Source organism: Dromiciops gliroides, chromosome 4 (genome assembly GCF_019393635.1).
Source record: "Dromiciops gliroides isolate mDroGli1 chromosome 4, mDroGli1.pri, whole genome shotgun sequence".
In the NCBI taxonomy this organism is placed as follows: Eukaryota; Metazoa; Chordata; class Mammalia; order Microbiotheria; family Microbiotheriidae; genus Dromiciops; species Dromiciops gliroides.
Genome location: NC_057864.1, coordinates 492,114,724 through 492,136,177, shown reverse-complemented (window position 1 = coordinate 492,136,177; position 21,454 = coordinate 492,114,724). Strand labels below are relative to the sequence as shown.

Sequence of the window (21,454 nt, the reverse complement as noted above, 5' to 3'; positions counted from 1 at the left end):
GCACACAGTAGGCACTCCATAAGTGCTTGTCGATGGAGTGTTGCTAAGATGGCCAGCTGCTAAATCTGGGGTCAGTATGAAATTCAACTCTGAGCTTACTCTTCCCAAATCAAATTTCCAAACAGTATCAAGCCAGTCAGAAGGTACCAAGGACACCAGAGATCTTGAATCCTTCCCCTGACTCCCTGACACTCTGCTACTAACATATGCACAACCTGGACAAGTCATCTCTCCAGGCCTCAGTCATTTTCTCTATAAAACAAGGATAACACCTCTCCACCCCCCCACCCTGCCCCTGGCCCCACCACCCCACTGCCTACATCTGCCATCTATGACAGGCTCTGACAACCCTGGACTGCCAGAACACACCCACTGATACAGGACTTTTCCCCTTTCTATTGCTAGTGAATCAGTGTCTGCCATGATCCACACATCTGGTCATTAGCAATTTTGTGCTAGCACATAACAGAGAACAAGGTTATTTTTTCCAAATCCTCAATTACAATAAAGAATTTTATTAGCACATTGAATGCATTCGATGCCACTGTTCTTTGTGCTCGAGAAGGCAAATGGATTCCCTTAAAGGCCACAGTGTGGAAAAGACCAAGCATCCAGAACACATTTCTAATGGTTCCGGTTAAAAATGAGAATAAAATGAGAATCTCATAAACTACCTAAGATTTTATGAATCAAACCGAACTTAATAGCATGGGAAGAATACTCAGCACAGATAGCGTGGGTTCCAGTGGATACAGCTCTCATCTCCACATGGACATGCTGCTGGTCAGTCCGGAAGGTGTGTTCACTTACAAGTCTGCAGGGAAGCTGTCAAACTGGAGGTCTTATGACCACGTATACAGTGGGGATTTAACGTCTTAGATGACTGTGATGCCATGTACGCAGTTTCAGCCTCCTTAAGTAATTAAGTCACAAGAACAAGTTCATCAGCTTTTTAGGGAAAGATGAACCACATTTCCATGCAGGGACTTAGCAGTCACAGCAAATGGTGCTCCAATCATACCTGCTCAATCAAGGGAGAAGCCATGCAAAGAAAAGGAGTCCCTTCTTTTATCCAGGTGGTCTGGAGAATGGGTCCAGTGTTCTGGAGGGCTCATCCACGAGCAAGAGCATCGAGTGGAGTTCTCCTTCCATCTGGCCCTCTGACAAGACATCCTCCATGGCAGGGAGCAGCCCCAGCTCCTCGAGTGACCACATTCTCTTCATTTTTGCATCCCCCTTGACATCAACAATCAGAGGGTCTCTGAAGACTGTTACCTCTGTGATTAAATTTGTAAGGCATCTCATACAAGCTTGGATACAAGGCTTGTAGGAGGATCCTGAAGGCTTCATTTTGCTCTACTAAGTTGAATGCTTTTTGTAATCAACAATAAACACGGCAAGACACTGTGCCCCCTCAGCTTCTACAACTGTGTGTCTGTAAAGATGTAAACCAGCTGTCAAGGCTCTTTTCGGAAAGCCTCCTTTCTGCCTTCTCATGTCGGCTTCATGGCTATATCTGATCCGTCATTAGACAACTAGTATAGAGAAGGGCCAATTCTATTTCACATACAACATGGCCTGATGAGATAGGATCTAAATGTGATAGTTCCTTTGTCACTGATGATGAAAATAACAAAGATATGGACAAATTTATTCCTCATCCCATTTATTTGCTGTTCATTTGCTAATTGTCCAAGGGTGGCATGACTCAACTGGGATGTAAATGAATCTCCTTCCTGTGTTTCCCCGTGCTTGTTTCTCAATTTCACTAAGGTTTACAATTTGCTGATACAGAATCTTCAAACTCAGCCACCTTCCTCTCTGTAGTATTTCATATAAAAGCTAGAGTCCTAAACCGGTATATCAATTCTGTGGCATCTCTTTTATACTACTTAAGCCCCTACAGAAAAATGGTACAATTCAGAATCAGCATCTCTGCATTCATCAATTTCCTATCTTCCGACATCTATGGTCCATCTGAATAAATGACACTGAAGAGGCTATAACTGTTCACAGGGTCTTCTCATCTGGAATCTTTCTATCAGTCTAATGTTGATTTTGACTTCTACTCTTAATTAGTGAAAGATGAGACTGCCCAGTCTCACCCTGGAAACAGTCCATTTCATTTTTTGTGATGGGGCCAACCATGTCCAGCACTGTATGACTCTCTTCCAGGAGAAAAAGTACTCAGATCCCCCAAAGAAATGATAGATGTGACTGCTAGACCATTATCAATTGTATCTACAGAATGAGAGGAGTGCTCTTCTTGAGAGTTTTTGCCAACTTTCAAAAGAGGGAAGAGAATCCTAGAGTCTGTAAGCTGGAAGCCAGTTATTCAATTCCCAAGAAAATTTGAGAATTGGCTATTAAGGAAATCACTAGTGAACCTCCAGAAAAAGGAATCAGCAGTGACAAGGAGTCATGGTTTCATCAAGAACAGGTCTAAACTACTTCCCTTCTTGACAAGATCACCAAACTGGTAGGGAGAAATGCTATAGGTATAGTTGGAGTAGATAAAGTATCTTGTGTTGTTCTTGGGGAAAAGATGGGGGAGATGTGAATGACACAATAGTACAATTAGATTCAGAAATGACTGAAAGGGTAGACTGAGTCGCAAAGTCTCCTAATCACCTTGGCTGGAATATACCAGGGGCTTGTGCTACTGAACTTTTTTTTCCCAATTATTTGGATAAAGGCATAGACCATATACTGATTAAATTTGCAGAGGACACAAAGCTGGAAGGAATAACTAACATCATAGAAAAAATGTAGTTAGGATACAGACAGAATAGGAGTTACTAACCAAACTGTGAAGTCAAAAACAAACAAGATCTGGCAACTAATTCTACTTGTGGAGTATGGGGGGGAGGGACTGAGCACAGAGCTGAGTTTGCAAAGCTGCTTGATGGACAGTGACACCCTCAGCAGAACTAGAAGAGTTTGGAAGTGGAATGGGGCTGGGAGGGTGGGCGGTAATGAGCTCTGCTTGAACATGTTGGGTCTGGGGGTGCCTTACGGTAGGTTTCCACTGGAAATGCCCAACAGGCAGCTGGACATGTGGAACTGGAGTTGGGGAAAGAGGTCTGGAAGTCACCTGCACAGGTGCACACAGTACATCACAGAGAGAAGACAAGAGGACTCTGGACAGAACCTCCTCCACATCAAGTAACATGACGCTAAAAAGCACATGAGACATGGAGGTCACTGGTCAGACTGCAGGGGCCTTTGAAAAGGGAGGAGAGGAGTGGAGGCAACAAGTGTGGAAGGGATGAGAGCATGGGCAGGTGGTAGAACTCAGGGAGGATCTAAAGGTGGGAGAGACAAGGAGTCAGTAGAGAGACAGAGGATAAAGATTAGAGAGGAAAGCTGACCACTGTGGGGAAGACAAGAAGGGAAAAAGTCACTGAAGCACTGGCTTTGGAGAGGGGATGGGCCACCTCTTCATTAGGGACTGAAGTAAAGGATGAAAAACTGGGAGATTACGTGAAAGGCTTTTGAGATACAGAGAAGGAGAGAAGAGGGAGTTCATGTGGCAAATGGATTCTATCTTCTCAGTAAAATAGGAGGTGAAGGAATGAGATTGGGGGCAGAAGTAGAAGAGGGAATAAAAGGTTTAGAGAAAACTTCTCTAGTGAAAAAGATAGAGAAACTATTCAGGAGAAGCAAAGGCATCACCGTGCAGAGGCTGAGGGCTCATTTGAGGCTACCTGACCTAAGTCTGTAGTGTACTGGGAGAACACGGCATGTGAGTGTGAGCAGTTGAAGAGATACAGCATCAACGTGGGACTCACTGAACACCAGAAAGCACAGACCAGAGTCTGGAGCCAGGCCTGCTCAGAATGGAAGCCACTGTTCTTTGTGTAAATTAAGGACTATCCAGGAATATCCTCCTGCTCTGTCAGCAGCCCTGAGGTTCAAATCTGAATGACATCAAATTCAAGCTCTGTAGCGGAGGAAAATCTCTGTGATCATTTAACAAAAGTAATAAAACTTGGCAAAAGGATTCAAAGTAAAAGCTTAAAATATCTGATTGTTTAAAGTTTCCTTTAAAAATAATTCATTTCTCTTTTGCTTTATGCTCTATTAAAGAGTAAAATGAGCTGGTGGGCCTGTGTGCGCTCGCTCTCTCTTACACACACACACACACACACACACACACACACACACACACACACACACACACACACACACACACACGCGCGCGCGCGCACACGCACGCACACGCACGCACGCACGCAGTTTCACTCTATGTTAACAAAGGCAGTTCTCCTCCAGTCATGAACTCCACTACATTTTCAGTGAGTCAATGTTTTACCTAATATATCAAAGAGCTTAAATTCATTTTTGCCATGCTTACCTCTTTGTCCATGTCCACTCTGGTGTCTTTCATAGATGACTCCGAGAATTTTTTTGACAAGTTCTCCACTGTGCCTGTAGCCTATAAAATGATTAAAAAACACTTTTTTTCTCTATGTTAGAATATTTAAATAACAACATCTAAGAAGACATCAAAACATTTAACATGACTTCTATACATAGAAAGATAATTATTTCTTCAGTGAGTGAGATCACACAACGTTAAGGTCTGGGTTTGTTGTTATTATTTTAAATGCTAACAGCAGAACCCAACAGAGGTTATCAATTTCCCTCATAAAAATTATACAATGTAGTTTAATACTTCCTTTTAAGATTTCTAACATGAACTGTTATAGTACTGGGGTACAGATTTGTCCCTAACTTCCTCGGGGTCCACACATAACAGCTACATTGTGCCCTTAACTCTTCAGCTAGTGCTTTTATTTTATTTTTTTGCGGGGCAATGAGGGTTAAGTGACTTGCCCAGGGTCACACAGCTAGTAAGTGTCAAGTGTCTGAGGCCAAATTTGAACTCAGGTCCTCCTGAATCCAGGGCCGGTGCTTTATCCACTGTGCCACCTAGCTGCCCCTGCACTCTTAACTCTTGACAGTGCTCTCACATTACAAGTATTTCAATCCATTAAGCACTATTGTGATCAAATGATACAAACCTGGCAAAGTTATATGTTCCCCTGAAATGTGAATGAAGAAATTCTTTATAATTTGGAAGACAAAAGATATTTCATTTAAGCTTCACCAAAGAAAGAAAGAAACAAAAACTCTTTGATAGGCCAAGTATTTTGCCTACAAGGAAATTAAGGTACAGGTCAAGTGGCTGACCTAAAGCCATTCTCTCAGGCAGATGGCTACGGAAGTGGGTTAAACACTCCAGCCTCCCGCTTTTTTCATGGGATGCCCCTGGTTCCCTTTTGCCATCGAGGCCGGCCAAGAGAGGACCATGTCTGAAGGCAGCAGAGTTGTTAAAAGAGATGATTTAAAAGCCCCAATCCTTTCTTTGATGGACTTCTCCCCAGTGAACAGAAGTCCTATATCTGTATTCCCTCTGAAATATTTCTTCAGTCCAGGTGTTCTGGAAATCGATTGTAATGAGGCAAAGACGGGGACTAAAATGCCTGTACCCACTGATCCAAAGATCCCTCTGCTGGCTATGTATACCCCAAGGAAGTCATGGACAAAAACAGTGTTCAACCCAAATTCATAGCAGCACTTTGAGTGGTCCCAAAGCACAGGACACTGAGTAGATGGCCATCAATCGAGTAATGGCTAAACAAACTATAGTATATGAACATAATGGATTATTAGTATGCTACGAGAAATGACAATAAGGAATAACAGAGAAGCATGAGAAGAGATCTGAACTGATGCCAAGTGAAATAAATAGAACAATATACACCATGACTACGATACCAAAGGAAAAGAACAAAACAATTGGAAACTGAATGCTGCGAAATGATAAATTATAATGGCCAAACCTGCCTCCCCCAGAGACCCCCAGCAGAGATATGAGCAAGCATTTCCCTCTTGTTTTGCAGGTGTGGAGCTCACTGGGTCTGGAATGCTGAACACAATGGCCGCGTTTGGGGTTATATTGGTTAGTTTGGCTGAACTACCCCTCCCCTCCCCTCTGCCCTTTTCCTTCTTTATTGTAAGGAATGGATCTCTAGGAGAAGGGAAATATAGATGATATAAAATCAAAAGATATCAATAAAATTTTATTTTAAAAATTCATTCAATCCTATTTAATTAAATGTTTAATTTGACCAAAATGTTTCTTAATGGATCCAAGTACTTCCAAACCAAGGTAGCATTCAAACTTAGACCTCCCACACCTACAGACTCTTCATTTTTAAGACCCTCTATGGCCTAAAGACATTTTATGAGACTAAGTTAGGAACTATAAATGAATAACCTCTCGCACTGTTGGCAATGACCTGGAATGAGATCATTTTTAAATTCTGAATTTGGAATGGTCCAATTTTGTGAACACATGATGTGCTGGAGAAAGCAGAGAAACCAGAAAAATGAGACTGAGGTGCCAAATCTTTCTTTGGTGTGTGTGAGAGCTTTGTGACCTCGGGAACGTCACTTGACCAGTCTGTGGTTCAAAGAAGGCAGCACATCCACTACTAATCTCACAGAGCATCCTTTAAAAATGCCATTTGACATGTTCACACATAACATGACTCAGTGCAATTCCCTAAATCAGGGCTTCTGAAACTTTTTTCACTCGCAACCCCTTTTTTCCTGAGAAATATTCACACAACAACGGGGCATAGGGTGTACAAAATGGGTAGCCATTAGCCTTAACCTGTGACTGTTGCCCAATTTTTCGTGACCCCCACATTCAGTTACCCACAGCTTTGCCCTAAATGAGCCACGCTGATGAGAATGCATCTTGCTTCTATCTAAACAACTATTCTCAACTGAAATGGCTAATGCAGGCAGCATGTTCTAGCTACAACAGGCCCAAGGTTAGTTTACAGAAAGAGATGCAGGGACCCTTTTAGCTATGTGGGAGTCAGGCCTTCATCTCGAGGCAATGGCCCGAGTCCTTACTTCAAAGGGCCTAAGAAAAACGTCTCTTTTCAATGCCATCCACTACAGTGCAGGGACTTGTTAACCATGTGTGAGGCAACCTCCTAAGGAGAGGTTAGAGAATGAGGAACATATGAAAGCAATTAGAAATTCTAAAAGTCATAATGGACCTCAGGTTTTTATAAAACATAACACTAGAACCTTTTTTCAAGGGGCATATGAAAGGAAATATTTGAAAGTAAAATTCTTAGTCCCTTGGGGGGTGCAGTAAAACCTTAATAAACAAGAACCTAACTAATAATTATCCTAAATTTTTTTAAACTGCTTCAATTTTAGGGAGAAAAAGGAAAAACACAGTAAGGGGAAAAATGATAGAAAAGCATTACTGAGGACTAAAATGAAGAAATAAGTCAACCAAAAGAAACCAAATCAATAAATCAACCAAATAAATTAGATTATGTCCCACAGTTAGTACGAATTCATGGAACCCCTTCTGCCTCCGATATCTACACAGGAGGTATAGAACCGCGTAAGCAACAAAGGGCCAGGGAACCAGAACATTTAGGTTCTGTGGAGATCCTGGCCCAAATTCCCATGTGAGCTTGGGCAGTTTCTCTGTCTAAGGAGATGTCAAAGATCCCTTCCAGCTCTCTCTGTAATTAGGTTACATCTCTACAAGAGGAACTGGTATTCAGAAAGATAATCTGGAGACAAGAGAGGAAATACCAAAATCCATTGTGTCTTTTGCATTGTACCTCCCAGGATAACAAGTCAAAATAGATGTCATTTTTATTTTTTTTTACCTCTTCTGTTTTCTGCTTAACAACAGCTAAGCTACATTAATTAGTCAAATGACCCCAATCTCCAAGACCCCCAGCTAAATACATTATTGTTATTTATGCCTTGTCTTTAAAAAATCCTCCTGATAGCCCAAGGCCAACTACATGTTCTTCACTAGTAGACCAAAGACAGCACAGACCACTGAAACCTTTTAGACGATATTGGGGCGGGGGAGAAGGACCTTTGGAGATGACTTAGTCCACAAGCTTCCTGAAGCTCAGGGACATTCTATAACTGGCCCCTGATAGTAGTCAGCCTTGGGGCTGGGGCTGGCAGCACTCAGACCTTCAAGTCAGAGATGAGAGAGAGATGAAGATCTATGGACCCTAGACACAAACTTAACACTGTGACAATGCCCTGGGCCCTGCAGCGCGTCAGACTGACTTGGCTCACCCCCTAGTCTTCACGAGCCTATTGCTGAATGCAGGACCAGGCACTGAACCAGTTCATGTGGGCTCATCCCAAGCCGAGGCCCAAAGGTGGCCAGGCCTGGGCAAGGGGCTCACCTTTTTTTCTGTTTTTTCCTGCTCCTTGATCTTTTCCTTCTCCTGTTCTCTTGAGTGCTCCCCATCTTTCAGCCGCTCTCTCCGTTTCTCCCTGTCCTTTTCTCTCCCCTTGTCTCGATCTCTCTCTCTCTCTTTCTCTCTGTCCCTTTCTTTCAACCGATCCTTTTCTTTCACCCCGTCATTCTTCCTGTCCTTCTCCTTGTCACGTTCTGACTCTCGGTCTTTGTTGCTTCTGTCTTTGTCTCTGCTCTTCTCTCTCTCGCGCTCCGGCTTAGCTCTGTTCTTATTTCGGTCTCTCTCCCCGTCTCTCACTTTGTCCCGGTCGGGATCTTTGTGCCTCTCCCGGTCATTCTCCTTGCTCTTCTCTCGTTCTCTGTCCCTGTCCTTTTCTCTCTGTTTGCTCTCTTCTTCTTTAGACTCTTCTCTTTGTTTGCGTTCTCGGCTTGTGCTTCTGTCTTTGATTTCAGAGTGCCTCCTGTCCTAAACAAGCAGAGAAATAATAAAAGTTAACAAATTCTAAGTGTGGAATTCTGTCAGATTCTCTGGCACCTCCCAAAGGTTCTGTTTGCACACAATGGGGGCTCCCGGTTTACCTCTTTCTCTTTCTGAATCCGTGGATCTTCCTCCTTAAACTCCTTATTATCAAGATCTTGGGATTTTGAAGTCAGTGCAGATTTCCCCTTCGTATCCCCCTTCTCTCCAGCGAGAACTCTTTTCACAGCATCATCGCTTGAGAGCTTCAGGTGCAAAAGGGAGGGAAATCAAAGGAAAAGATAAAATGAGAGTGTTAGCAAATCTGCCAGATACTCAAGGGAGCATCTACTATCAGTTGGGGAGCCTGGCCCGTGGCCAGCTCCAAAAGTGTAAAAGCCCACCTCCTTAACTCCCTGAGATGTCATGTGTAATCATGGATAGAGCCGAGTTCAAGTCCCACCTGACACCTATGACTTCACCTCCCAGCACTCTGGGAAACACCCTAAGTTGAAGAGAAGGGGCAAAGATGAGAAGCAAAGAAAGTTGAGAACAATAGCAAGTTTCTTTAGCCCCAAGGAAGATCGAGGGGCACCCTCAGAAGAGGATAACAACCTCAGGGCCCCTACATCCAAAGCTCCCAAGAAAAATATGAACTGGTCTCAGGCCATGGAAGTGCTCAAAAGGGATTTTGAAGAGAAAGTAGGAGACGTGGAAGGAAGATGTAGAGAGGTGCAGGAAAGAATGGGAAGAGAAATGAGAGCAATGCAGGAGAGCTATGAGAAAAAAGTCAACAGCTTGAAAAGCCAAATGGAAAAGGAGATAAAAAAATCTGTCTGATGAAAATTATTGCATAAGAACTGGGATTGAACAAATGGAAGCTAGTGACTTTATGAGAAACCAAGACACAGTAAAGCAAATCCAAATGAATAAAAAAAAAATAGAGGGCAATATGAAATATCTCCTTGGAAAAAAACAACTGACCTGGAAAACAGATCCAGGAGAGATAATTTGAAAATCATTGGACTACCTGAAAACCATGACCAAAGTAAGTTTAGACAGCATCTTCCAAGAGATTGTCAGGGAAAATTGCCCTGATATTCTAGAAGCAGAAGGCAAAATAGAAATAGAGTATGTTCTTTGTGGGGTAAACAGGGTGGGGTGTCTTATGTCTGGCACCAGATTTGGGCTTGGGGCCTCCTGGATTCAGGGCTGGTGCTTTGTCCACTGTGCCAGCTAGCTAACCCATGATGACATCTTTAAAATAGGGTTGAGGGGTAGGAACAATAGATGGGGGGAGGAGGAAGGACAGAAGTGGACTGGGGAGAGGTAGTTCACATGAAAGAAACAAGAAAAAAACTTATGGAGGGGAGGGGAAGAGTGGGAAGGAGTGGGGGAGTGAGTGAACCTTACTATCATCAGAATTGGCTCAAAGAGGGAATAACATACATACTCAAGTGGGTATAGTAATATATTTTTGACCTGAGGGAAAGTGGGAGGGGAGTGAGATAAGGGGATGGGGGAGAAGAGGGGAAGGAAGGAAGGAAGGAAGGAAGGAAGGAAGGAAGGAAGGAAGGAAGGAAGGAAGGAAGGAAGGAAGGAAGGAAGGAAGGAAGGAAGGAAAGAAGGAAGGAAGGAAGGAAGGAAGGAAAGAAGGAAAGAAGGAAGGAAGGAAGGGCAGATTGGGGGAGAGAGCAGTAAAAAGCAAAACACTTTCAAGGAAGGTGAAGATGTTCTGCAAAACTACACAAGTATGACATATTGAATTGCTTGATTTAAGAGGGAGGGAGGAAGAAAAATGTAGAACACAGAATTAGCTCAAAGAAAGACGGGAGGGCAGACCGGGGGAGGGGGCAGTCAGAAATAAAACACTTTTGAGGAGGAATTGGGTAAAAGAAGATAGAAAATAGAGTAAATATCATGAGAAGGGAATAGGATGGAGGGAAATAGTTGTGATGATTGATTATAATGGCAAAACGTATGGTACCTACTTTGCTGGGCTATTATCAAGAAAATTCTTTGTCAAGTTTAAGGTACTATGTTCAGGTTACGATGAACAGGATACTATCAGAAAAACCTAGAAAGACCTACATGAACTGAAGCAGAGAGAAATGTACTGTATACAACATAAAAGCAATAGTGTAAGATGATCTGCTTGCAAGCACGTTATTTTCAGCAAGGCAATGATCCAATATAACCCCAAAGGACTTATGAAAATTGCAACCCATCGAACTGATGGTATCTGAAAACAGATGGAAACACATTTAAATTTTTTTTCTTTGACAATTCCTTAATCTGAAATTTTGTTTTTTAACTGTTTCCTCTCACAACCTAGCTAATGTGGGAATGTTTTCCATGGCTACTTATGTATAACTTATATTGAATTGGTTGAGTTCTTGTGGGTGGGGGGTGGGAAGGGAGGGAGAAAGAGAAGTTGGAACACAAAGCTTTAAAAAAATTGATGTCAAAATTTGTTTTTATATATGTTTTAGAAAATAAAATTCTGAACAAGAAAAAAAATAGAAAAAGGCCCATGCTGCTGGTGTCTGCCTGGAGGCCCAGTTCCCGAGCTCTAGGTCGAGATCACTTACTCTATTAGCTTTAAGGACACTGACCCATCTCCAGGGAGGCCAGTGTAAATGGGAGCTGTCCCCCAAGCAAGACTCTGGGGATGGTGCTGAGTCCCCCCCTAAAGCTGTAAGAGCTTGGTGAGGCTGAGGCCACACAGCTGGCAAACAGTCTGCTCGATCACTCAGGAAACAAGCCACAGATGGATTCAGTCTGTGCTCTGTGTCAGGTCCCGTGCTTGGCACTGGGGAGACAAGGAAATGGTCCCTGGCCTCTAGGTGCTGCCATTTAATGGTATCTCATGGCAGAGCTATCCTGGGGGCACTGAGCCTCCCTCCTTCCCTCCTTGGCCTCTGATCAAGGAAGACAAACCTAGTAACTCAGACACCAGTGGGGCTGGGGGAGAGATCTCAGACAAAAGCAAAAGGCCTCTAGGCCCACACGCCAAGGTCAGTGGAGAGGAAAGAGGACACACACCCACAATCCAGTAGCCCTTGGCCTGAGGGTGCTGAACAGACTTCTCCTCTCTCTATTCCAAGGGTTTTAAGCAGTCTGGGGTCCTCTAGGACCAGCCCCAGCTCCTGAATCAATGTGGCGTCCAAAGCGGGAGAAAGGCTAGGGAAGTTAGCATCCAGGCACACACTGATCACAATGAACCTTCAGCAGAATTCCACCTGTCTCCAGAAAAAAACTGCATGGAAGCCACTGGGGATTGAGAAGACTCTCCCCTCCTCTGCAAGAAGGCATTCTAGCAGGGGGTGCCTATCTACATCTGGGTTACATTCTAAAACTTCTGGGTTTGAAGCAGCTGGCTAGTACAATGGTTAAAACACCAGACCTTGAGTCAACTAGACCTGAGTTCAAATGCTGCATGAGCCTGGGCAAATCGATAGCTCCTGTTTGCCTGTAAAATGGGGATAATTATAATAGCACCTTCCTCTCAAGACTGTTATGAGGCTCCAAGAATCCAGAATGACATGTCAGGTCACGGAACTCTTAATATTCTGCTCATGTTCCTGATGCTTCTATCTGAAGTTGGCCTGTAAAGTGCTTAGCCCAGTGGCCTTACACAGCAGGGTCTCACTACAGGCTTCTTTCCTTTGTCTCTTTTTCTGTTGGTTTGTTTCTTGTTGTTTTTTTGTTTGTTTTTGTGGGACAATGAGGGTTAAGTGACTCGTCCAGGGTCACACTGCTGGTAAGTGTCAAGTGTCTGAGGCTGGATTTGAACTCAGGTCCTCCTGACTCCAGAGCCAGTGCTCTATCTACTTCGCCACCCAGCTGCCCCATTCTTTGTGTCTTAAAAAAGAGAAATCATGGGAAGCTGCCTAGACAACAGGAGGAGAAGAAGGTGGGAGACACATTTGGTTTCTCTTCCTCAGCCAACTTCTATTCCATTCCCTTCTTCTCCTAACAGATCAACAGTGAGACCTAAATAGGCTCTGTCTGTCTTAACTGAGGTAACCGAGAAGAGGGAGGCCTGGCTCAGGTTTGCTAAGCCGAGGTTAACATTCTTTCCACCTAGTCTGCTAGGGTAACACGCAAAAGCACCTGATACGCCAGAGCCTCAGGCCAAAGTGGAACATTTGAAAAGTCCGGTTTACCCTCGGACCCCATTTCTTCTCCCTTACCTTTCTCCAGATTGTCCAAAATCCACCCCGCCCTGCCCCCAATCTGCCTTGACTTGAAAATCTCAAGGCTTCCCGCTGGCTAGCCCCAGAAAACTTTCATTTCTTGAGTGTGGCTATCAGGAAGGCCTTGCTCAGATTATCTGATTAAAATGACCGACACCAATTACAATGGCAAGCTTGGCCCCCGAGGAAAAAGAAGCAGCCTCTTCTCCCCTCTCTTCCATCTTTAGAAGGTGGGACCCAGAGGTATTTCACCTTTGGTGAAGAGGGGCAGAGCACAGTCAGCAACGGGAGTGACATGTAAGAGACACAGTCATCGAGAATGAAGAAGGAACTCACACGAAGATATGAGACTGCCTGGCATTTTAAACAGCAGCAACAATAGATATTTATGTAATGCTCTCAGTAGAGGAGATGAATCCCTAACTGGCAGAATTTTAGGAAGAGAGGTTTTTAAGAAAAGGCCTGCATGAGCTCCTTGGCTGATCTGAACCGCAGTTCTCTCCTCACCTCATCTAATGGGGAAGCAAAGCTGGGGAATCAGGGCCGCAGCCTCTCCACGCCCCGCACCTCCTTCCCCCAACCTCCAGCTTTGTAAATGATGCAAGAGAAGCAGAAACATCCCTCAGGGAACAAGGTGAAAGCCAGAATCGCAGAGTGAAAAGGGCCCCTGCCACACAGCAAACCCATAAGGCCTCGGAATTCTTCTTTAAGTCACGCTCACATTCCCGATGCTTCTGTTTTGACTTGGTCCTGAGTCTTACCTTATTGAGACAGCATTTTCCAATCGCCTGGAGTAGCTCGTTCGTTCTTTCTGGTTCATGTCCTGCCACAATTCGCGCTGGTTTCACCGATAACGGTTCTCCTGAAACCATGATCACAACATCTATGGTCTTCTGAAGGAAGCTAATTTTTGCATCTTTATCCTGAAAGATTGAAATTTAAAATGCAATATTTAAAGTCAAGATTTCCATCATCTTTAACATTCTACCAATAAAGTTCTCATCACGAATAAACATGGCTAATTTGAAGAGCACTTCACATTTAGAAATTGTAGATCTCTCTAAGTAAATAAAAATAATCCCCTTCAATTCATTCTAGGACTCCTAACATAAACCTTTGAAACACAAATCTCATTCCTAAGGAAACGCTAACAAGACGCTCTTCTCAGATGACCAAGGTCACCGTGAGTTAGTTAATACAACAGTACATAGTTCTTGAACAGATCCTGGAGATAGTCCAAGGGCCAAGGCCAACACTAGATGAAAGGAAAATGGCATGAGATCCGGCTGAGCTCCATTCTGCGGATAGTCCCAAGCTGCTCCTTGTCCCCCAAGCCTATCTTGTCAACCCAATAATGAATATCCTCCTGCTGCCACCATTGAGTTGTAGATCACAGCTGCCCGTGACATGAAAGACAAGAGTGAGCTGCCTGCTCTGCTCTATCGGCACTAGAGGGAGGTGGGTTCACCAGTGACATCCAGCGGGGGAGTCTTTAAGGCTACATTTAGTTTTTCCAAGTCTGTTTTCCCTTAATAATCAATAATAAATACATATGGAGGTGTTAAGGGTTAAAATTCTAGCTAAACTGTCTAAAATATCTAATGAGTGGTCACCAATAAATTATAAGCTTTAGCAAGAGTTAGACTTTTAAGCATTTATTAAGGAGAATAAGAATTTGGTAAAGAGAAAGGAAGGCCTAGATTCCTGTCTATTAAAGGGAGAGCACATTTCTAGCTCTGCTCTCCACCAGAGTCCTCAGGAAAAGACAGCGAGACCGAGCGCCAGTCTCTTCCTCCTCCCACTCGCCCGCGTCACTTCCTGACGCCAAAGAAAAGACTCCTGGTCTTGCCCTCAAAGACCTTCACTTCATGGGCGGAACTCTTCTACAGTAAGTCTCCAGCAGGGGGCGTCATTCCAATCGTTACAGAGGCATGAGTTTCATAAAAGCCAAAGACAGTAGTTTCCAAGTAGTGTACCAGAATAATGGTTTCAGCATGCCCAGAAAGCAGTCTTGCTGTTTTCATGACAATATACAATGATAAGATCATCAGCAAATCCATGATTTCATTAGCACTGGTGCTGCTGGAGTGGGAACACTCTCTACCAATGGAAACCTGACAACTCACTTAAGACTCAGCAGGCTAATCTTGGCATGTTGCCTGAGACTCTGGGAAGCAGAATGAGAGACAGTCCCATGGACAGTGAGGGTGACAGGTGGCTTCTGAAAGAGAGGCCATTGTGACTTCACATCCAGAACTGCTCCCCAAGTCATGCTCCCTCTTAAGTGATTGCATAGGGTGTGAAATCTGAACATAGATGGAGTTCCAGATAATTGAGATACGTTCTCCTAGGGTCTTTCTCTAAAGAAAAATACTTTCCCAATTGTTCTAACACTGCTCTTCTGTTTATACAACGAACCTCAGGAGATTTCATTACTACCTGGAATAAGGGCTCACTAATGAGGGGCCCAGGGACACGAACCATATAAAGTCAGTGTATGGGAAAGTAACACACAGCAGATTCTTTCAAAGAAAAGAACAAATATGGTTTCAGAGAGTTCCCCGCATCCAAAAGAAAAGTAAAATCAGTCATCTCTTTCACTGGTGTTATCTTAACAATCTCAGAACCAAAGGTAAAACCAAGTGTGTAAGGAGCCATTTTCACCATCTTATTGTCACTTTCCTCTCCAAAAAAGGGGAGAGTCATAGAATTTAAGTGTTTTCTCCAGATTAAAAAATCCACAAGATTTGAGAACAGCATTATCCTTCAGAAAATGGTTAGGGTTAGGGAGGAGGAAGAAAAATATTAACCGAAGCAGGGAGATGGTTTCAAACCTACCTTAACATTATCAGATTTCAGCTCAGAATCTGAGTAGAGACCCTTCATAAAACCAGTCATTCTAATTACCTTCAAAACATAAAGAAAAGGTCAATTATTAATATTACACTAGAAAGCATCATTAGTCTAGATTCAGTTAACAGGTTTAAGTAGAAACATCCAAAGCTTTAGGTCCTTCTAGGTCTATTTGCAACTGATAATCAAGAAACCCTTCCATCAAAGCCTCATGGCTGGTAGATCAACATTCAGCTTGAAGAAGAAAAAAGGCAGTTAGATTCATGAATGCAAAGTAGAAGTCTTCCATGAACAGATAGAGAATAAAGTAAGCAAAACTAGAAAAATAATATAAACAATAGCTACACTGTAAACTAAAAGAACCAAAGAAAAAAAAAGGATAGAGGGAAGGAAGGAAAGAAGGATGGATGGGAGGGAGAGAGGGAGGGAAGGAGGAGAAACTGAACACTGTAATTATAATGACCAAGCTTGGCCCCAGAGAAAGGTTGAGAAACCTTCCTCCCTCCCTTCACTGCAGAGGTGGGACCAGTGGGAACTGAATAGTGTATACACTATCAGACACCATTAATATAGTGGTCAGTTTACTGAATTGCTTTTCCCCCCTTTTTCTTTTTTAATCTCTGTCACAAAGGCTGGTTCAATAGAAAGAGGAAAGAAAGATATAATCAGGAAAAACATGTGATGTAAAAACAAAACAGAAGGGCCAGAGATAGGGACGGGACCTGTGATTTCACCGGTAAAGAAACTCCTTGTTAAGGACATGCCCCCTGCCAATGTTAAGTCTGCACCTTCTTGGCAACCGAAGAGTTGTAGAGAGCTGCCCAAAGCACTGAGGGTCTCACAGTCAGCAGGTGCTCCTGGCTTCAAGGCCAGCTCTTTTACCCACCATGCCAGACTGCCCCTCAAGACAAAAACAGAAAGCATCAGAAAGAATAAGATAAATAGAAACAAAACACCAAAAACTTTTTAGCCATTTTAAAAACTTCCCTCTGAAACTTTACATCGATTTTATCAAAAAGCCTTTGCAAGACTTCAATGGTCCCAGCATTTTAAAGGAGCTGACGGACAAATCAACCGGCCCCTGTGAGATGAAAACGCTCCCAGGGCAGGGGCAGAGTCCCCTGGAAACATCTGGAAACACATGGGCAAGAACTACTGGGGTCAAAAAGCCCAGGTGCTTTTCATCCAAGCTAACAGAGCCTGCAAATTTTCAAGGGCATTTTCTTTTGAGGGGATGCTAGAGCAGTTCAGACCTCAGATTCCATGGATACAGGGAATTTCCTGTGGGGAGAGTCACTCCACTAAGGCACTTGATCAGTTCATCTGAAATTTATATAGTCTCAGAAAGTTGGGGGTTTGGGGGGTGGAGGTAGGTACGGGGATAGAGGAAGTTAGGTGACTTGCCAATGGTCATAGAATTAATCTATGTTGGAGGCAAGACTTGAACCCAGGTCTTCCTGACTCCAAAGGCCTTTAACCAGAAAGTAAACAGATTCAATATTACCTAGGTAGATCGATAAATTCGGAAGACAGACAGAAGTCTATGGCCCCAGAAAGGCTGGGGCCAACAATCCCTCAAGTCTGACTCCTGGTCCTCCGTCACACAATGGAGTTGTCTTGCCTCCCTAGGAAGACTCAAATCTTCTATTTGTTTCTTTCTTCCTTCAGTCTCACTCCTCTACAACCTCAACCAATGAGCCCAAGAATGTCAGAATGGGAGCCCATGGACCTCAGAGGACCTGAGAGTTTAGAGATTATCCAAGGTTCTTGAGGCCAATCAGCACCTGAGCAAGACTGTCTCCTCAGCATAACACATCCACAAACAGACACCCAACCTTTTCTTGAAGGCACCTCACCTCCTACAAGGGAACCTGCCACTTCCCCAGGCAACCCACTCTACTGGGGAAAACCCCAGTTGTCTGGATGTTTATTCTTACATCAAATCTCACTTCTCCTCTTTGTCCCATCCCCAAATGGTCCGTAGGGCTGCCCCTCTGAGGCTAAGTAGGAAAAGGCTAATCCCTCACACAAGATAGTAAGTACTTCCCCTCCCCTCCCCTCCCCGCCCATTTTACAGAGGAGCATACCATGGCTAACAGAGTTGTGATGACTGGCTCAATTGTACAGAGTTAATGGCCAAGACAGGGTGAGTATCCAGAGCTCTCAATGGATAAGCAAAGAACCAGAGACAATGCAGGAGATTTTGCAGACAGCAATTCACAGAATGGAGAACAGGGGGAAGACTGGAAGACAGGGCAATATGAAGGTAAGGGACAAGAGGAAGAATCAAGGTTAACTACAAGGTTACAAACGGGAGGGACTGGGTGGGTGATGGTGGTATCAATGGAAATAATGAAGGCAGAAGCAGATGTAAGTTATTTTTTAAATACATGTAAATGGTGATATGAATAAGATTTAAATTCAATTTTATATATTAATGAATTAAATGTCATTTTGTTGTGTATTTTTTCAATTGATACTAATATGTTGTCTATACATTTTGCTTTAAAAAAAGGGGTCCTCATACTTGAAAAGGCTTGGAATCCTCAGGCTAGATGAGAGTCCAGTTAAATGATTTTGAACTGACTGAATGAACAAAGCCAACATAAATTAATGGATGGATCTATGTCAACTTAGGGTTGAGAACTGGTGGACAGTCTAGGCTGTTTACTGTCTGACGACTTAGATGAAGAAACAGATGGACCAATTATCAAACATGGAGAATGGGACATGTAGGGAATCCTCAGGAACTGCTAAACCTCTATTAGAATCCAGCTTGCATTCTTTAATTCTTTAACTGTGTTTTCCCAACAAACCAAGCAGCCCAGACTGTGGAGGAATATTTCTTTCTTTCTTTTTTTCTTTTTTGGAGGGTGGGACAATGAGGTTTAAGTGACTTGCCCAGGGTCACACAGCAAGTAAGTGTCAAGTGTCTGAAGCCGCATTTGAACTCAGGTCCTCCTGAATCCAGGACTGATGCTCTATCCACTGAGCCACCTAGCTGCCTTCTTAGGAATATTTCGATTTATCTTATCCCAGGCACTGCACAAAGTAGAAAACTTGCTCATCTTGCCAGGGTAAGTTCTTTGCTGGGGGCTGATGCTCAAGGATAGAATTCTACTTTCTTTCAGGCAAACAAAAAACTCTGTCTTCACTTTGTAGACTGCCTATTCCTATTTGTGATGGAAACACTAAACCTCGGCAATAAATAACACCTGGTGCTCAGACAGGTCACACTTCCTCTAATTAGCTCAAAGTATTTGAGTTGCCCTTAAATAGAATTCATGATTTTTCAGAATCAATTGGTTGGTTTCTCACAGATGTACATCTGTAAAGAAAGTTTGCACTCACAAGCACCAGAATATCGGGATTAACCAAGGAGTGCCAGAGCTAAGAGATGCCCTTAATCTGGTAGCTAAAGGCACCCCTCCTTCCCAGTCAGATTAGAGGAGTTTCGACAGGCCTGGCAGAGAGAGCAATCGGGAAACATGGTAGCTTCCCATGGCAACATGGACAAACCAAAGTGTCTTATCTACCGCAGCTGGGGAAGTTTTAAATCCCTTTCTAAGTAAGAGGCTAGAAAGTTTGAACCTTCAGCATTCAATGAATGGTCCTTGACCCTGATGTGAGAAAGGAGCCCCCGTATGAGCCCTTCTCAAAGTGAAGAAGCTGGAAGACCCTGGACACCACACAGAGGCACCAGCTCTAGCGACACTCAACAGCCACTGAGACAAAGCCACGGTTAAACCTCAAGAAGGGCCCGAGTATGTACGGGATGTCATGGGGGAGAGTCACCCCCTGGTTCTGCTGCGGGCAACTGACCGAAAAACACATTTGGTCTCAGGGAAGGAACAGCTTCCTCCTGGGCCTGTGCCAGCTCCCTCCTTGCATGCTCACCTCAAGCATGCCTCCTCCTCCTCCTCCTCCTCCCTCCCCCCCTTCTCCTCCCCCCCCTCCTCCCGAGGCCCTTCCGGAGCCTTCCCAGCTCCCCAAATACCCACTCTGAATCTCCCGCCCCCTTAGGGTCCCTTTCCAGTTCTCAGTCTATGACACAATCTCTAGGCCTCAGTTTCCCCGCATGTAATACTACCTCGGGCGCCGCTCCCCATCTAAATCCCATCCCCTGGAAGTCCGGACAGGTCCCAATGTCCCAGAGGCCCCGGGCCGTGTCTTCCTTCTCCTCCTATCGCTGGCGCCGAGCGCAGCGCCCGGCACACAGTAGGTGCCCGGCACACAGTAGGTGCTTGGCAGCTGCTGGCCTCCTCGCTCCCACCTAAAGCGGCAGGAGGTGGTGAGCCTCCCATCCCGGGAGGCTACCAGGCCCCTGGGGGTGACGTTGGGGGTAACGATGCCCGGCAGGGCGGGTACGGGGCTTGGAGCCGGGAAGATCCGGGTTCCAGTCCGACCCGGACCCACAGTCGGCACTTATTAGGCACCTACTCGATGCCGGGCACCACGCGCTCGGCGCGGGCAGGGGTCTCTGGCGCGGCTCCCGAGGTCGTGAGTGGCGATCTGTCCAGGGGCAGGGAGGACCCCGACGCGAAGGCGGCCCTCCCGCCCCCTTCCCCGCGCTCCTCGGCGCGGACGCCCAGGACCCCCCGGCCCGGCCCGCACCTCCGTGATGATGTCGTGAAGGTAGCGGAACGGGGGCTTGTTCAGCAGCTTCTCAGTCAGCGGCGGCTTCTTGATCACCTTCCCCAGCGCGTCCTGCGTGCGCTTCACCACCGAGGCGTTCATGGCGGCCCCGGCCCCGGCCCCGGCCCGGCCACCTCAGGCCGCCGCCCGGCCCCGCCGCTCCCGCCGCCACCGCCGCCGTCGCCGCGGAGCTCGCCGGCCCATCCCACAATGCACCGCGCTCTGCAACGGCGCCTGCGCGGACTCACAGCGTTCTGTCGCCAAGCGCGCGCCGCCCTAGCAACGGGCAACAAGCCGCCGCTGCCGCTGCTGGCGTCACGCCCCCGCTCCCTCACCGGCCAATCCGACCGGCTGTCTCAGATGTCCCCGCCCCCAGAGGCCATCCTCAATCGGCGGCCCGCCTCAGCCCTGGCCCCGCCCCCTGACGGCAACCTTGCCCCCAGCGGCCCGGCCCCACCCACCGTCTTCCTAGGCCCAACCACCAGAGTTCTAGCATCCCTGAGCGCTCCTCAGCTGCACGCTCCGCCCACCTCCTGTGTCCAGTCCCCAGCACCCTCTGCCCGCTGCCCTCCCGCTCCCCGTTAGCTCCGCCCCTCTCCATTCCCAGCCTTCTGGACCCGCCCACCGCCCTCCTCACTGCAACAGCCAGGATTCTGGCCCCGCCTCCAGGGCAGTCTGGTGGGAAGGGGTCACCCTCCTCTGGGCCCTTCTCTCTCCACCCTCCCTTCTCCTCTGCCTCCCTCCCCTGCCCCATTTCTCTTCTCACCCTTCCCTCTGGCACTCACTAGCTGTGTAACCCTGGGCAAGTCAACCCCAATTGCCTTAAACATCCTGATGTCTCTCTCACCTCTGGCCCTCCATGGCTCTGGAGGAGGGAGGGAGGCCAGTGATCTTGCACAGGGCTCCCTCCCTTAAATCCAATTCCCTGCAAGTCCTTACATCAGGACCTCAACCCCCTCCCCCCCCCCCGGGAAATGGCCACTGGCTGTCGGACCAAAGGACCAGGTCGGATGCCCCCTCTCTGATGTGTGCTCCCTG

At 45.6% G+C, this 21,454-nt stretch overlaps 1 protein-coding gene across 3 annotated transcripts in view; it reads right to left on the bottom strand.

Moving 5' to 3' along the window:
- TRAF3IP1 (TRAF3 interacting protein 1) overlaps positions 1-20,566 on the bottom strand; it is a 72,347-nt gene extending 51,781 nt beyond the window's left edge. For all 3 annotated transcript variants that reach the window (XM_044003918.1, XM_044003919.1, XM_044003920.1), the window contains exons 1-6: positions 20,396-20,566; positions 15,767-15,835; positions 13,690-13,851; positions 8,852-8,995; positions 8,259-8,738; positions 4,358-4,438 (exon numbers count right to left, since the gene is read on the bottom strand). In XM_044003918.1, the coding sequence (XP_043859853.1) occupies positions 4,358-4,438; positions 8,259-8,738; positions 8,852-8,995; positions 13,690-13,851; positions 15,767-15,835; positions 20,396-20,518 (1,059 nt within the window). In that variant the 5' untranslated portion in view covers positions 20,519-20,566. The remainder of the gene's footprint in view (positions 1-4,357; positions 4,439-8,258; positions 8,739-8,851; positions 8,996-13,689; positions 13,852-15,766; positions 15,836-20,395) is intronic.
- Between the last annotated feature and the right edge of the window lie 888 nt (positions 20,567-21,454).